We start from the raw sequence: 16,230 nt of genomic DNA, 5'->3' as shown, positions 1-16,230 counted from the left end.
AGACTTAGGAGTTTTTGGATTTTAGAGTATTTGCATCGACTTTACCAGTTGAAAATCAGAAATTGGAAATGCTCCAAAATCTGAAACACTCTGAGCATGTTGCTGTTCAAAGTTTCCAGTTTTGAAGATATGGGATATTGGATTTGAGATGTTAAATATATACTTTATAATAAGCAGATTTTTTTGTATTCTTTAATGTGGTTACAACATACAGGAGTAAATAAAAAGTAAATTTGCCTTGAGCTGAGACTAAAATTCCTAAAAATTGTAGAACATTTAAAATTTCATCAGTTGTTTTCTAAAAAAAGTTTAATCTAGTTTATTTATTTATTTCTCTGTGGTACTGGGGATCAGTCACACATTATAGGCAAATGCTCTACCACTGAGCTGCATCCCCAGCCCCCCAAATTAAAAAAATAAAGACAAATGTTCTCTGTTTTTTCCCTCTCTTTACACATTTTTAAATTGGTGCATTATAATTGTACATAGTGATGGAATTTGTTATTACAAATATATTTTATACATGCATAAAATATAATTTGGCCAGTATCACTCCCCCCACTCCCCTTCCCTTACTGATCTCCCTTTGATTTTCATGAGATCTGCCCCATCTTTCTTTTCCTTTTTCCTCTCTAGATTCCACATATGAGAGAAAACATAGCATACTTGACCTTCTGAGTTTGGCTTATTTTTCTTAACATATTGGTTTTAAGTTCCATCTATTTTCCTGCTAATGACGTAATTTTATTTTTCTTTATGGTTGAATAAGACTTCATTGTGTATATATACCACCTTTTCTTGATCCATTCATCCATTGATGGACACCTAGGCTGGTTCCATAGTTTGGCTGTTGTCAGTTGTGCTGCTATAAATGAGGGTATACATGTCTCTGTAGTGTGATGACTTTAATTCATTAAGATGAAAATTGAGAAGTGCTATGGCTGGGTCATATGGGGGTTCCATGCCTAATCTTTTGAGGAAACTCCATGCTGATTTACATAGTGGTTGTACTAATTTATAATCCCACCAAGAGTATAAAGCTCGTCCTTTTCCTCTACATCCTTTCCAGCATTAATTATTGTTTGTATATCTGATGACTGCCATTCTGACTGTTGACCATTTGTATTTCTTCTTTTGAGAAGTGCCTACTTAATTCATCTGCCCATTTATTAATTGGGGTTTTTGGTAGTAAGGTTTTTTTAGTTCTTTGTATATTTTAGATATTAATTCTCTGTCAGAAGAGTGGGTAGTGAAGATTTTCTCCCATCCTGTGGGTTCTCTCTTCATATTTCTAATAATTTCTTTTGCTGTGCAGAAGCTTTTTAATTTGATGCCATCCTCCTTATTAATTCTTAGTATTATTTCCTGAGCTTTGTGGGGCCTATTGAGAAAGTCATTGCATGTGCCTATATATCAGAGTGTTGCTCATACATTTACTTCTAGGAGTTGCATAATTTCTGGTCTGATTCCGATGTCTTTGATCCATTTTGAGTTGATTTTTGTGCAGGGTAAGAGATAAGGATCAAGTCTCATTCTTCTACATATGGATAACCAGTTGTCCCAGCACAGTTAAAAAGTCTTATCTTTTCTCCATTGTATGTTTTGGGCACTTTGTCAAGGATCAGATTATTGCATCTGTGTGGTTTTGTCTCTGTGTCTTTCTGTTCTGTGCCATTGGTCTGTTTTTTATTGTTTTTATGCCAGTACCATGCAGTTTTGTTACTAATGCTTTGCAGTATAATTTAAAGGCAGGAATTGTGGTATCTCTAGCATTCTTTTTTGACTTAGAATTGCTTTGGCTTTTCTGGGTCTTTTATTCTTCCAAATGAATTTTAGGATTGTTTTTTTCTAGTACTGTGAAGAATGTCTTTGGTACTTTGATGGATGTTGCATTGTTTTTGGTAGCATGGCTGTTTTAATAATATTAATTTTGCCTATCCATGAACATGGGGTGGGGGTAGGGTTTCCTTCTTCTGTGTCTTCAGTTTCTTTTTTCAGTGTTCTATAGTTATCATTGTAGTGGTCTTTCACCTCCTTGGTTAGATTTATTCCTAGTTTTTTCTTTCTTTCTTTCAAGGCTATTGTTAGTGGAATAGTTTTCCTGATTTCTTCCTTAGCAGATTCATTGTTGGTATATAGGAAAGCTTTTTGTATGTTGATTTCCTAACCTGCTACTTCACCAAATTTGTTTATTAGCATTAGCAGTCTTTTGGTGAATTTTTTTTGGATCTTCTAAGTATAGGATCATATTTTCTGCAAGTAGTGATAATTTTGACTTCTTTCTTTCCTATTTTTTACACTTTTATTTTATTCTCTTGCCTGATTGCACTGGCTAGAATTTTTCTTCTGTGTGTTTTAACCCAAAATTTGGATTGAAATTTAGTTTTTCTTAAAATTAGGTTAGTAGACCCGGCACTGTGGGAGGAAGTTTGCTTTGTGCATGACACACCGTGAATCATGCAGGTGCTGGTTATGCTTATGGATAAGCTTATGATATGAATTCTTATGCTTCTGGAATGTGTTTTCATTTTAATGTCAGCTAACACGTTTGTATCTAGAGTGGATATTTTTGAACATTAGGAATTCAGTGGCATATGACTGTTCTCATGTAACAGGCACCAACTCTGATGGTTGTTTGTGTCCTTGTCTTCCAGGTGATTTGACACGATGCTGCTCTCCATAGGGATGCTCATGCTGTCGGCTACACAAGTCTACACCCTCTTGACCGTCCAGCTCTTTGCCTTCTTAAACCTGCTGCCTGTAGAGGCGGACATTTTAGCTGTAAGTACAGGAAAATTTATTCATGTCTGAGCATTCCTTAAAGAAAGGCTTTATGAGAGTCTTGAGTGACAGAATATTATGAAGATATGTACCTACAGACTTGCCCAAAGGACAGGTACTTGAAAATGGGGCATGTCTTCATTTTGTATTGTTTAATACCTGATGCGAGACCTCATGCACATCACCTGATAGGTGCTACTGCTCCTGATGTGTGTGTGGTAGGTGCCTGTGCATACCTGCCTGCGTGCTTGCGTATTCAGGTGGAATCCTGCTGTTTTTCTTGGTACCTAGCATATTTAATGACTGTGAGATGTCAATAGCATCTGTAGCAATAATGATATTTTAAGAAATACTACAAGACACAGAAAATTTCAATTTAAAGTTAGCCTTAACGAGTCAGAAGAGCAGCAGAGGGCTCCTTTCTTTGATGGTGAATGGAGAAGTGTTTAGAGAAAGAGAGTGATTGCTCTCTAGACCTTGGTCGTTCTCTCAGCCATGTCTTACTCTCTTCTGTATGGGAAGTACTTGTATTTCCTATTTCTCATTTTGTGAAGGTAGGGAAAGAGGAATTAACTCTGTGGGGTTGGGGGTGGGGGGTAGATGGTCCTATACACCAGGTCTTTGCTAAGGATTTATTGTTTTTACTTTCTTGATACTGTTTACTTAATGATACTGGATAAGGGATAGAAGGACCAGAATTATTGCTGACTGAAGCTTGGTGTGGTCCTCAGCTGTGCTTCTGCATATAAAAAGCACTTCAGGAAAATTCCAGGATCTTTGTAGAACTTGGGCGAGCCAGGCTGGTTTTCGAAGGCAGAGCAGCTTTAGTGTGGACCATGTGAGATCCTCAGTCCCTGTCACTTTCTTTACCAGAAAACTGGTGGATTAGTTTTTTTTCCTTCTGCTGGTGTAGTCTAGAGTAGGTGGAGTAGAGGTGGAGTGTAGGTGGCATGTGTAGGTCCAGTAGAAATAGAATCTTTAAGGACTGAGTCCATTGTTATTCAAATCTCTCCTCTAAACTGGTCCCCAAAGGCCTTGGAATATTGTTGGAATGCTTTTTGAAATGAGTTAGGGGATTTATGGACTGATCAGGGAACGGAGTTTTTCTTGTCTCCCTTCTCATCTTTGAGGTCTTCCTTTTTGTCTGTCTGTCGCTTTTGGTGCCCATCACTCCTTCCTTTCTTTCTTTGTGTCTGAGATGGGTTCTTATCTTGTGCTCCAACTCTCTGGTAGTTAAATGATTTTTAGTGGACTGCTCCATGACTCCAACCAGCTGTGTGACTTTGATCGAATTACTTTGTCAATGTAGATGCCTCCATTTCCTTTTTAAAAAACTGGAGTGTTAATGATAATTAAATGCGTTAACTACTAGAGTGGTATCCACACCTGGTAAATGTCTTGTATGTCATTTATTATCTTCATTGTAATTATTCTGATTGTCCTTCACTCTCATCCTCAAGAAGATATGAGACTACTGGAGCTGTGGGTATTCATATAGAGACAGAAAAAAAGGCACAGTACAGAGGGGCATCAGTCCTCCTTGCTGGCTTGTTTCCCGTGCCTCAGGCATGCAGGCGTAGGATGTGCTATGTGATGTCATCTAGCAGGGGCACCTCGAGCATCTGTCTCTGCTGGCACTGAGGGGCATGCTGCAGAGACTACTGGAAAGAGAGCTGGCTGGAAAGCCTATGGCTGGGAAGAGCAGGCACTGAGAGGCAAGGCGAGGAGTGAGGTAGGAGGTAGAGATGCTAGGTCTTCTTTTCAGCTGAGCCTGAGCATCCCTTAAGTCTGAGTTGGCCAGTACCTAGCTGAGTAGTTGGACTGCATGTTGATTCTAGTTCCATCTGGACCAGAACTGGGTGCTGCTTTTATAGAGGTGTCAGTTGATTTGTGCTGTTTGTCTACCCAGTTCCTTGGTTTTCCTTTTCTTTTTGTCCATTGAAGTTTCCCTCTTGGCTGTCAACATGCTTGTGAACTAGTTGAGAGTTCTGAGGGGCAATGGAAATGCCTCTCTGGTGCTTTGCTGACTATTGCATAAGCCCCGAGATCTGAGTACCTGGGAGGCAGACTGTGGCTCACTAAGCTCTGTGCACCTGGTGCCTGCTCATTAACACAAGAGGGCTTGAGTAAATGTCTGAACTGATTAAGAGCCTTGGGGATTTACTGCTATTGTATTTTCTTTTAATAGCATTTGCTCCTTGCTTCTTTTAGATGACTGTTTTGTCTCTAATCTCATTGTTTCTTTCCTTTGACCCCTGAAGAAATGTGATGTTATTGATTATGTGAATTTCCATCTAGGAAAATGGAAGTTTAGACTTGGCAGAGCTAGCCGAGTCTAGCGATGACCAGATCGACACCAAATATCTTGAGGCCCAGAGGCCACAAGTGGCTTGTTACCTTTGAGTTTCGTCCATGTTCTTACTGAGAAGTTGTATCCATCACATTTTACTCTTTGTTTCATGGAGTCCAACTACTGGATTTTGGTCCACCCCAGTCTGCCTTGTGGTTCCATTTGTCAGAGGGTTGGCTCCTTGATGGTTGTGAGGTCAGCATGCTGAACAGCAGAGTGCACCCAGTGGGTGGTAACAAGATCACATTGTTTTAAAGAAGTGTTCTTACCGGGAACAAGGCTAGTAAAACAAAAGGTGCTTTACTTTTAGTACTGGGGAAAGAGAGAGATGTTGGTGAAATAATAATGCTTTCAGAAGACAGCAGGAGTGATGTCATTGTGAGATGAGTCTGCTGCCTCCTTCAGTGATATTCACTCTACAGTAAATACTGAGAATAACAGAAATAAGGAAGAGGAAACTAAATATGCAGAGTGAATAAGCAACTTTTGAAACAAAGTTTCTTGAAATAAAGCAAGAGTGTTTCACAACACTGACCATAACAGAAGGATGGGAGGACCAAGCAAACCTTTACTATGAGTATTTCATCTCACAATTGTATCATTACTACGGTCTTCTAAAAGAACAGTTTTGTTTGTTAGTGGATGATTGATAAATATTGCGTTTACCGATAATATTTATTATATTGGTATATATTGTACAGTACTGAATATCTGTATGGAAGGGGCAAGTTTTGAAGAAGCCTGAGTACTTTCAGCTTTTCAGTGTGTACATTTCATTGTGTTCCATCCTTCCACTGTTCCACTCATTGGATAAAAATGTTCAGCTTACATCAAAATCAACAAGTCCTTAAAAGTATAATTTCCCCTTCTTTCACTGGGGAAGAGTCATCTTTCATAGATAGTCTTTTGTTCAATCAGACCCTTATAACACAGAAAAATAAAATGGAGCTCTCTTGCTGAAAAGTGTTCTGTCTAGAAAATTCCTTGCTAGGGAATTATCAGTGAGAAAAGCTCAGAAAACTGTAGCTTGTTTAATGTGACAGGGTCATTGTTGCTGTTTGATAATAATATATGAAGTCAGAATCAGATTTTAACAGTCGTATTTAAGTTGTATATATTTTTTGCTGTTTTAGTAGATGCACATTGTCACATTTGATTTTATTGTGATAAGCAGCAATAATCAGAATTGTGGAAGTGACACTTTATCATAAACTTTTTAATGTTATGTATAAATTGGCTTTAACCTCATTATTTTTAATTTTAATTTTATATTTAGTATAATTTGGAAAATGCATCTCAGACATTTGATGATCTTCCAGCAAGATTTGGTTATAGACTTCCAGCTGAAGGCTTAAAGGTAAGAAAACAGTAATGTCATAAATGCACAAGGTATCTAATAAGGATATTTCTGTTGTTCTTTCATTAAAGAATCAAAACATCATAAAAACCATGAGTGGTTGTTTGTAAAGAGAAAAGCTGTTCACAAGGTATGCGAGAGGCCTGGGATTCGGTCCCAGTGCACACACATCAAGAAAGGCATGAGGAAGAAAGTGAAGCTCTCCTGTGGTTGTAGTAGTCAGCACTACCACTGTTACCATTTAGTATATAATATCTCAGATCTGTTTTCTAGGATATTTTCTGTGTATATGTATATGTAGATGTATGTGTGTGTTCATGTATTTACATCAATGCTTGCACAATATTATCCAACACCACTAGAAACTTGCTACTTACCTGCTTTCTTCCCTTAATTTGTATGCCAAGGTCATTTTTTTTTTTATTCTGACAAGTAAAGGTATTCCATTATATTATTTATTATTATTATTATTATTAATGGCTTAATGGTTTTATCATTAAATACAGTGGATTTGAACTTTGTTTTGTTTAATTTTTCATAGTAGATATTTGGGTTATTTATTTGTTACTGACAACAAATGTTTTCATCCTTGTGTATTCATTCACTAATTTCTATAGTGTACATTTTAAAATATAGAATTGCTTCATTTATGGCATGCATGTCTAAAATTTTTTGTTGTTGTTTTTAGTTGTAGTTGGATACAATACCTTTATTTTATGTACTTATTTTTATGTGGAGCTGAGGATCGAACCCAGCGCCTTGCTGGGCATATTGGCTTCTAGCTTTTTTTTTTTTTTTTTTTTTTTTTTTTTTTAAGATTTTAAATTAAGAAAAGATTCCTGACATTATATAATGATATCTTATTGTAAAAAAAAGTATACAAAAGAAATGGAAGAGCCTTCTGTTATGCTTTCCACCTGTGTACATCAGTTGCATTTCCCTGTTGGCAGTAGATTTTATCAGTGACTTATGGACCTTCAGACCTCTCTGAATATGTGATGTTTTTCAGGTATTTTTTGTTCATAATTTTTTGAACATATAAAGATAAAAAAATGGTTATCCTTTGTGTATATAAAAGCTTTCTTAATTCTTGTAATAGAATCCATTTTAGCTAGTTTTATCCAGAAAATGATTTATAAAGGGTAATGATGTTTAGAGAATCACAGCCTGGAAAACAGTTTCCAGACAGTTTCAGGAATACGCTGAAAACCACCTTATAGAACTGGCTTCACAAAGGATCCTGTAGCCACTGGACTATCCTCCCACCTTTTCTCTCATCAGAAAACTTCTTCAATTTTATCCCCAAACATTATGCCTCTGCTGTCATTAAGCTAACCAAAAAAATAACCTTTGCCTGTTTTCTCACATGATCACTTCCAAACATAATACCTGGATTTTTCTAATTGACAAACTCTAGGCCATGTAATTACTAGCCACATACTTTGGAGAAATACCTACCTTTGGGGAAGGCTGGGAAATATGGTATTCTTTTTTGATTTGTTTATGTTTGTTTATACTACTTAGGGAAGGTGAGAATCAGAGTATCAGGAGAGGGGTTCAGAATATTTGGAGAACCATTAATGACAGATATTTATTATAATAGCTATTCTGCAATCCTGCCTGTGTCCTAAGCAGGTGATGGGAACGAGGTTTCCCCTGGTGGAATGGGCTGGCTGTGAAATAAAAGCTAAGAAAAATAGGTAGAGGAAGAATCCACTGGACACAGAAAATAATTTCAAAAAGCAGGGGCAAGGATGGGCAAGCTAATCATATGGGATTGAGCTTATATACTAAAAAGACAAAATGGAGCCTGTGCTTACTTTATTTCTATTGGGGAACATCAAGGGCCTTCCTTAGAATGTTCTTCACCAAAAAAGGTCGAAGGTCAACTGTCCAGTTCCCAATGGGTTATGCTCATCTCTAGAGTTAATTTGAGTGATCTTCCTAGTAGAGTGGAGGTAAAGGTCATGAGCCTTGGGCAATATATGGCATGGGAGAGCCACAGATAGTTCCCAAGGTTAAACCTAAAATCTTCCTGGCTGCCATACTGAGAGAAGACACTCAAGTAATTCATGGCCGGCTTTACTGCACTGCAGTTTAATCCTTGTACCTCTTAGCTTATCAAGCAGCACCTGTAAATCTGGCAAGTTCCTGTTAAGCACTGTATGGTATTCTATCTTATGAATGATTGTGGTTTATTAGTCGTTTCCTATTAACAGATACATTGGTTCCTTGTCTGAAGTCCAGTTATTTCTGTAGAATAGAGGTCTGAAAGAAGAATGGGCACATACATTTAAAGTTTTCATAGATACTATCAAACTACTTTTCTAAAGGCTATTCTGATTCTTTTCAATTAACAGTGTCTGAGAACATCCATCACTGTACTCTTGCCATCACTGATAATTATCGGTGTCTTGACTTTTGCCAATCTGATGGGCAAAAAGCATAATCTTGTCTCAATTTGCATTTCTCTGATTACTAACGATGTGAGCTGGCAGCCTTTATTTCGGACTGTCCTTCTCACTGAAAAGCCTTTTTGCTTAGTGAATTTGTTTTAAAAGAGTTTCATTCATTAATTCTTGATAACCATAGTCTTCTTGGTGCTCCTCTATTTCTGTGTTACTGTCAAGTCAGTTTACATTTCAGAAATAGTTTGAAATGTAAACAAATAATTTTGTTTATTTATTGCCTAAGAAAAAAAGAACATTAAGTATCTGATTTTTTGCACTGTGACAATGTAGGGTAAACCCAGAAGTGAAATACGGGAACAGTAAAGAGAGGATGTTCAAATAAATCATTGAATTCTTTTTTAAAAAATATTTTTTTTTATTGGACACAATATCTTTATTTAATTTTTTATTTTTATATGGCCTTCCACATGCCAGGCGAGCACTCTACTTCTGAGCCTTAACCCCTGCCCAAATCATTGAATTCTTATGGAAAGCGTCTGTGGTTGCATGATTGGCTTTGCCATTGCTCAGAATCAGGATGAAAAACGCCAACCTATTCATTGTTTACAAGGAGCACTTGATGATACCAAAGTGGGGTGGCTCACTATGGCATAATGTCTGTAAAACCAATAAGTTAAAAACATAACCAAGTTAATTTAAAAATGCATTGAGGTTATTAAGAGACCGATGAGTCCCTAGGACACGTGGGTAGGGAGCTGAGCACTGGGACCAAGGGCTAAAGGAGAGAGACTAAAAAAATGCAGACCACCAGGGCACTGCTCATTTCTCTGGCTCTGATGCGCTTTAGTACCAGAGGTATGATCAGGCCTGTGTCTGCCTCCTTCCTGAGTAGACTAGAGAACTCATCTAAACAGCCTTCTTACAGCAGCAGCTCCCCACTCCAGGTGGCCATACGGGAGTTCCAGACCAGTGTTGTCTCCCGGGACATTGACACAGCAGCCAAGTTCATTGGTGCCAGGGCTGCCACAGTTGGTGTAGCCGGATCAGGGGCTGGCATTGGAACTGTGTTTGGCAGCTTGATCATTGGCTATGCCAGGAACCCGTCTCTCAAGCAACAGCTCTTCTCCTATGCCATTCTGGCTTTGCCTGTCTGAGGCAATGGGGCTCTTCTGTTTGATGGTCACCTTCTTCATCCTCTTTGCTGTGTGAGGCTCTGTGGGATCACCCACACGTCCCTGCTGCTTCAACTCCACTGGTGCTGGAGTGTGCTGAGCTGTTCCATTAAACCACATTTCTCTAAAAAGAGAGAGAGAGAGAGAGAGAGAGAGAGAGAGAGAGAGAGACAGACAGGGACAGGTTAGGAATACCTTTTAAACTTTTCCCAGAGAGTTTAGATGGGGTAATTACTATTGGTCTTAGTATTCCATGTTCTGTAGGTCTTTATGTCACTGGATTCCATCAGAATAATCTAGAAGACATAAGCATTGGTCATATAGTTCATATCAATTGATTTCTGTGTTTGCAATTCATTCATATATGTTCCAACATTAAGCTAATAATATTAAGAGGCCCTCTCTGTCTTCCCCCATATTTTCTCTTTTTTCTACCCTGTATTTTTTAAAAAATGATGCAAGAGAATCAGAAAGCCAAGGACATTTTTAGCTAATTTGAGCTTCAATGCAAAAATGTGAATCTTTTCATGGATTAAGATATGGCATGCCAGTGTTATAGACCTTTAGTTTAAAAAAATATTTTATATTTTTAGTTAGAAAAGGGCTGTTTTCAGTTTTATATTTTAGTTTCTTATATAAAAATATCTTTTCTAGATAACTTTTTATTAGACTTTGTAACGTATGTCATTAATGAAATCAATCAGTTTATAATTTATTTGGACAGCTTATTCTGAGCTATAAAATAGTTATTTTTGGAAAATACTAGTTCTTTTTCTTGGTAAAATAATATTTTAAATATATTAAATAGTGTCACTTACTAGTATAAGTATAAAATTTTAATTTCTCCCTAACTACCCTCAATTCTTATTAGTTAGCTCTCTAGTAGTCGGATTAGTAAGAAGGCAGTTATTAGTTTTATTCTTACCCTTTGCCTTCTCGATTTTTAGAATTCTATTGTTTTAGTAGGCTAGATTAGAATTTTTAAAAAGCAAGTGAATCGGATTCTTAACTAGTTTATAATATTACTGATTTATTTGGTTAAGGCCCATATGAGGACATGACTGCTACTCTTTGAAAAAATTGTCAGAAATCTGTGTTTTCTATTTCCAGGCTGAAGTGCTTTAATCCATGTGAATATAAAGGAGCTGCAGAGAGGCAGCAGGTTTTGGTATATGGATAAAAATAAGTCTCTGGGAGAATCTTACATTTTTGAGAATTCTGTTTTGGAGGCTCGTACTTTCTTGTATTAGAGCTGTGTTTGAAAACCCTTCATCTTCATTCTCTTCTCCAATTCCTTTTGCCAGGGACTTGACATCTTACAAATCACAGCAGGTGTACACAGAACTGTGTCAGCATCCTATGTAGACACTCCTAGGTGCTGTTCCAGCTCCCCCTCTCATTGGGCCAAATTAGTCTGGCCCAGGGCTTCTACCAGCCTCCGAAACCCTTTGGGCCTGTGTGAAGTCTTTCACAGTGTAGGAACAAACCGCTCCTGAGCTGGTGTTTCTGAAGACAGTAGCTCTCTTTCAGAACAGCAGCTGGGACTGTGGAGCATTTCTATTTCTGTGATTTTTTTTTTTTTCCTTTTTTGCTGCCACCTGTGGTTGTGCCTCGGATCAAAAGGGCATCAGTATTTTCCCCAAAGTCTCAGAAATGAGAAGAGAGCTGATGAAGAGAAATTGTATGGTGTGGTCCCCTTTCTGAGTGAGACCCTCACAGGGAGCTCATCGCCAAGAGTCCCCATCAAACATTCTAGGAGGTCTTGGAGTTTGAAGTTGTGGCTTCCCCCTTCCTTCCTTCACTGAAGGAAACTGAATTCAAGTATTGCTGTTTTGCTATGTCCTTGCCAAGACTTGGTGTTGTCAGAAGTGACTTTTTCCTAACATGGTGGATGTGAGATGGCAGCTTGTTCTGACTTGGTATTTCCAGGATTACCAGTGAGATGAAGCATCTTTCTATAGGATTATTGATCAAGCAGTTTCTTCTTGTTCAAATTCTTTTTAACTTACTTTTGGATTGGCTTGTCAATTGTTAAAATACTGATTTATAGAAATCCAGACTAGAGCCCTTTGGTCCTTTGGCTGTGAGTTTCAGGAGTTTTCCACTCTATGCTTAGATTGCCTTTTGTTATGCCCAAACTGGAATTTTGATGCAGACACCTTTTTGATAGTCTTCATTTTCTGTGTTTTTAATAATCCTTCTCCACTCTGAGGTCTTAAAGTATTTTCTCTGTTTCTTTGCAAAATCAAGAAGAAAAATTTCCTTGCTCTCACCCTGTTCCATGCTCACGAGATTTGTAAACACAGCTGCTGCATTTTTTTTTTTTTTTGAGTTAGTCCTATACTGTTTTGCGTGGGGGCTACACCATTTTACCTTCCTACCAACAATATTCATGGGTTCCTATTTCTTTATATCCTTGCTAACATTTGTTATTTTTCTCTGTTTTTTAATACATCCATCTTAATGGCTATAGAGTGGTATCTCGTCGTGGTTTTGATTTGTATTTCCCAGATGATTAGTGATGTTGAGTACCTTTTCATGTGCTTTTTGGCCATTTGTATGTCTTTGGAGAAATAACTGTTCAAGTCCTATGTTCACTTTTTAATCAGGCTTTTTGTTGTTGATTTATAGGAGTTCTTTCCATTTTAAGAGTAGCAATCCCGTATCAAAGATGTGATTGCAAATTATTACTCCTAGTCTGTGGGTTTCCTTTTTACTCTGTTAAAGTGTCCTTTAGTTCTCTAAATCTTTTAATTTTCATGAAGTCCATCTTCTCTATTTTTTTTTGTTTTTGTTGCTTATAATTTTATTATAATTACCAAGAAATCATTATCAAACTCAGTGTCATGAAGGTTTCCTATTATTTTATGATTAAATGTTTCTTTATTTGCTGTATGCCCTAGGACAACTTTCAGAGACCATAAATGGTTATTTTTAAAACAATTTTGACCAGTTATGGCAAAAATTAGTTATGGAAGTTGTGAAAGTAGAATATCTCCTCATGATTTTTAAATCATTAATTAAAAGCTCACTCTGGCCAAATTATAACATCTTACATGGTTTTTTTAAATTGACCTATCAAATACTGAGACATGTTGTAGAGAACCCTATGCATTGCACCTGAGTTTCATATAAGCACGTAGGCTCTTGGATCGCATGTTGGTGTCTGGCTAGGTGTACCTGCTGCCCAAGCATCATGAAGCTGTAGCATAAATTCCTCTTCTTTCTAGTAATCTGCATGTCATGGTTTACCTAATGATAAAAATGCTTCAAATGAATGGGCTCCCCTAATCCTTTGAAACAAGATATTCTTCTATAAACCTCCGCTGTTGTAGTGATATTGCTTCAATACAAAGGAGATTTCTGGTTTTGCTGTCTTTATATCTGATTCATCTCATAAAAATTGAATTTCAACTAGTATCAAACACTGGAAGGATGTGCATTCAAAATGATCACCAACTTGGGTCATTTTCTCATGTTCCTATTAGAACAATTTTACCAATATTCAATATTTACAAATTAGTAAGTTGGTGAATGGGGAGCCAGGAAGGGAAAGGTTACCCTGGGGGTTCTCAAAAAAGCAGGTTCTTTATGTTGCATATGCCTGCTGCTGTTGGCCCTCGGTACCAGTGGGCTCAGCATTTATGTTTTCAAGGAACTATGGGTCAAAACCATTTTTTAAAAATTGCATCCATATTGAACATGCATGTACTTTTTTCTGGTTGTTATTCCCTAAACGATACAAATGACAACTATTTACAGAGTAAGCACATTGTCTTAGATGCTACAAGACATTTAGGGATGGTTTAAAGTACCAGGAAGCCATGTGGGTTCTGTGCAAATACCATGCCATTTATATAAGAAACTGGACCGTCTGTAGATTTTAGTACCTTTAGGGGGTCCTGGAACCAACTCCCCATGATCCAAAGGGATGACTGGACAGTGTCTGGCATGAATTGCAGATTTTTTGAGAACATGATCTCTGTCTTTACCTCACGCCATTAGGCTGCATCCTGCACTGCCCGTCTTATAGTAGAAGATTAATAAATACTTTAATAAGTGAATATTTAAGTAAAAAGAGGAAATAAAATTGAAATTAATCCAAACAGGTTGTCTTGTTTGGAGTAAGTTATGAAGTAGGAAATGACCCAAATCTCTAAATATATATTTGCTATCTAATGTATTCATTAGTGTTATTTGATAAGCATGAAAATCACATTTAGGGCCTGAGAGCTTGGCCTCTGCTGTGTTTAGTCTCTGTTATGTTGTCTGTTTTCTGCTGGACTTCACGGCCTCTGTGGAGAAAGTTGAGGATAAAACCCCAAATCTTCAGGTTGTATTTTGTTTTCTGACAGTAAGAGGTAGGTTGGAGATAAAGCAGCTTCCTTTGTTCTCCTTGCTCATCTTATTTTATGTCTTGTGAGAGCTGAGCAGGTCAGCAGCCTTGAGCAGCAGGGCTGCCAGGAGTGAGGTGGCACGCAGGGAGAGAAACTGAGTGGCTCAGGACTGCGGGTCACTGCTTCACTCAATGCATAGCTTTCATCCGACTGCTCTTTTCTCTGCCAAGTTGAACTTTTGCAACAGACATGTTACTTGTGGTCTTTGGCATACAATAGATTCTAAGAGAATTTTCTTTGTCTTGAAATCTGAAAATGAATCCTTTATAAAACAAGGAATTTTTTCCTAAAGTTAATAAATAATTATAGTACTATCTGTTGATTGGGTAAAAGTATTGAAATAAAGTAAAAAATTTTATTGACTGGTTCTGTACATATAAAACTATCTTTAATTTTATGCTACAAATTCCCACTGGTACTTTGCAATTTATTTTAAGTGGCTTGAACTTTTTTCTTTTCCAAATGGGTTTGTTTAGCCCAGATATCATCTTCATCATTGGCTTCATGTAGCAACTAATATTAAAGGAAAATCTTCAGTCTCACTGATCTTACTTCATTTTCTTTTTGTATTTAAGTTAAAATTGAAAGACAAGTTTTGGACAAGAGGAACATCATTCTTTTTTGCTCAGGGTTTGACAGCATCACCATTCACCAGCTGAGTGTTCTTGGGAGAGTTATCATCTCAGAGCCTAAACTTGTTTTCTAAAGACAGGCTGGAGGTATTTGCTGAGCCTGAGTTGGGAGTGTGCAGCTATTGTGTGTTCCGTACCTCAAGTGTGTTTGCTAGCCAGCTTTCTTAGGTCACCTGAATTTCCTGTAAGTCCTACTCAGACTTTCACACCACTTGCTGTCACATGCAGATATCATGGGAGGTGATAGGAAGGTAGAAGAGAATGCTAATAATTTAAATGAGATGTGTGCTTTTACTGAGGAGCAGTGACTGTGAGCACAGTGCCAGAGTTAGGGCTGGGCTGGGAGAGTGGGACCTGGCTGGCCCTGGTGTTGAGCTGCCTTGCCAAGGTGAGGCGCTCCTCCTGGGCGGGAGCTGCTGGGCTTCCCATGCCCATTCTGTCTCTGGCGAGTCCCCCAACCCTTTAAAGCCATCTACTTGTCCACAATAATGTACATCCAAAGGACTGGTGTGAAGAGAGTGGCTGTCATTTATCACTTCACTTTAATTTTAGGCTTAATTTGACCTTTTTTTTTCCTGGTTTCTTTAGACAAAAGTTAATGAAGTCTGATTTGAAGTCTTTCCTATTATCTTAGTGCTAAAAGTTTCCCCAAGGTAACATTTTAGTTGTGTCCTGCAGATTTTGCTAGGTTGTGTTTTATTTTCTTTTGTTGTTTCAGGCTGATGAGGCCCGCTTCTTTTAATACTTTTGTAGTATTAATGAGCTGTTTTTTTTGACGGGAGGGCACTGGGGGTTGAACCCAGGGGCTTTTTACCACTGAACTAAAACCTCCAGCCCTTTCTGGTTTTCATTGTGTGCCAGGGTTTTGCTAACTTGCTCAGGGCCTCTCTAAATTGCTGAGGCTGGTCTTGATTTTGTAATCCTCCTACTTCAGCCTTCCGAGTAGCTGGAACTATAGGCGTGCACCACCATGCTTGGTTTATTAATGGCTTTTAAAAATGATATTTTATAATCGTTTTCATTAAAATTTAAACTATAATTCATTAAGTAGAACATATAACCCAGAGAAGTTATTGGGGAGAATCCTAGCTGAGTGTAAAAAGTGAGATGTAATATTGAGACAGCATAAA

At 37.7% G+C, this 16,230-nt stretch overlaps 1 protein-coding gene and 1 pseudogene across 2 annotated transcripts in view; both read left to right on the top strand.

Moving 5' to 3' along the window:
* Rnf13 (ring finger protein 13) overlaps positions 1 to 16,230 on the top strand; it is a 107,342-nt gene that overhangs the window by 22,607 nt on the left and 68,505 nt on the right. For both annotated transcript variants that reach the window (XM_078043563.1, XM_078043564.1), the window contains 2 exons: positions 2,655 to 2,781; positions 6,408 to 6,488. In XM_078043563.1, the coding sequence (XP_077899689.1) occupies positions 2,668 to 2,781; positions 6,408 to 6,488 (195 nt within the window). In that variant the 5' untranslated portion in view covers positions 2,655 to 2,667. The remainder of the gene's footprint in view (positions 1 to 2,654; positions 2,782 to 6,407; positions 6,489 to 16,230) is intronic.
* Positions 9,682 to 10,068, top strand: LOC144376307 (ATP synthase F(0) complex subunit C1, mitochondrial pseudogene; annotated as a pseudogene).

This window comes from Ictidomys tridecemlineatus, chromosome 3 (assembly GCF_052094955.1).
Source record: "Ictidomys tridecemlineatus isolate mIctTri1 chromosome 3, mIctTri1.hap1, whole genome shotgun sequence".
NCBI lineage: Eukaryota > Metazoa > Chordata > Mammalia > Rodentia > Sciuridae > Ictidomys > Ictidomys tridecemlineatus.
This window is presented reverse-complemented; position numbering and strand designations above follow the sequence as displayed.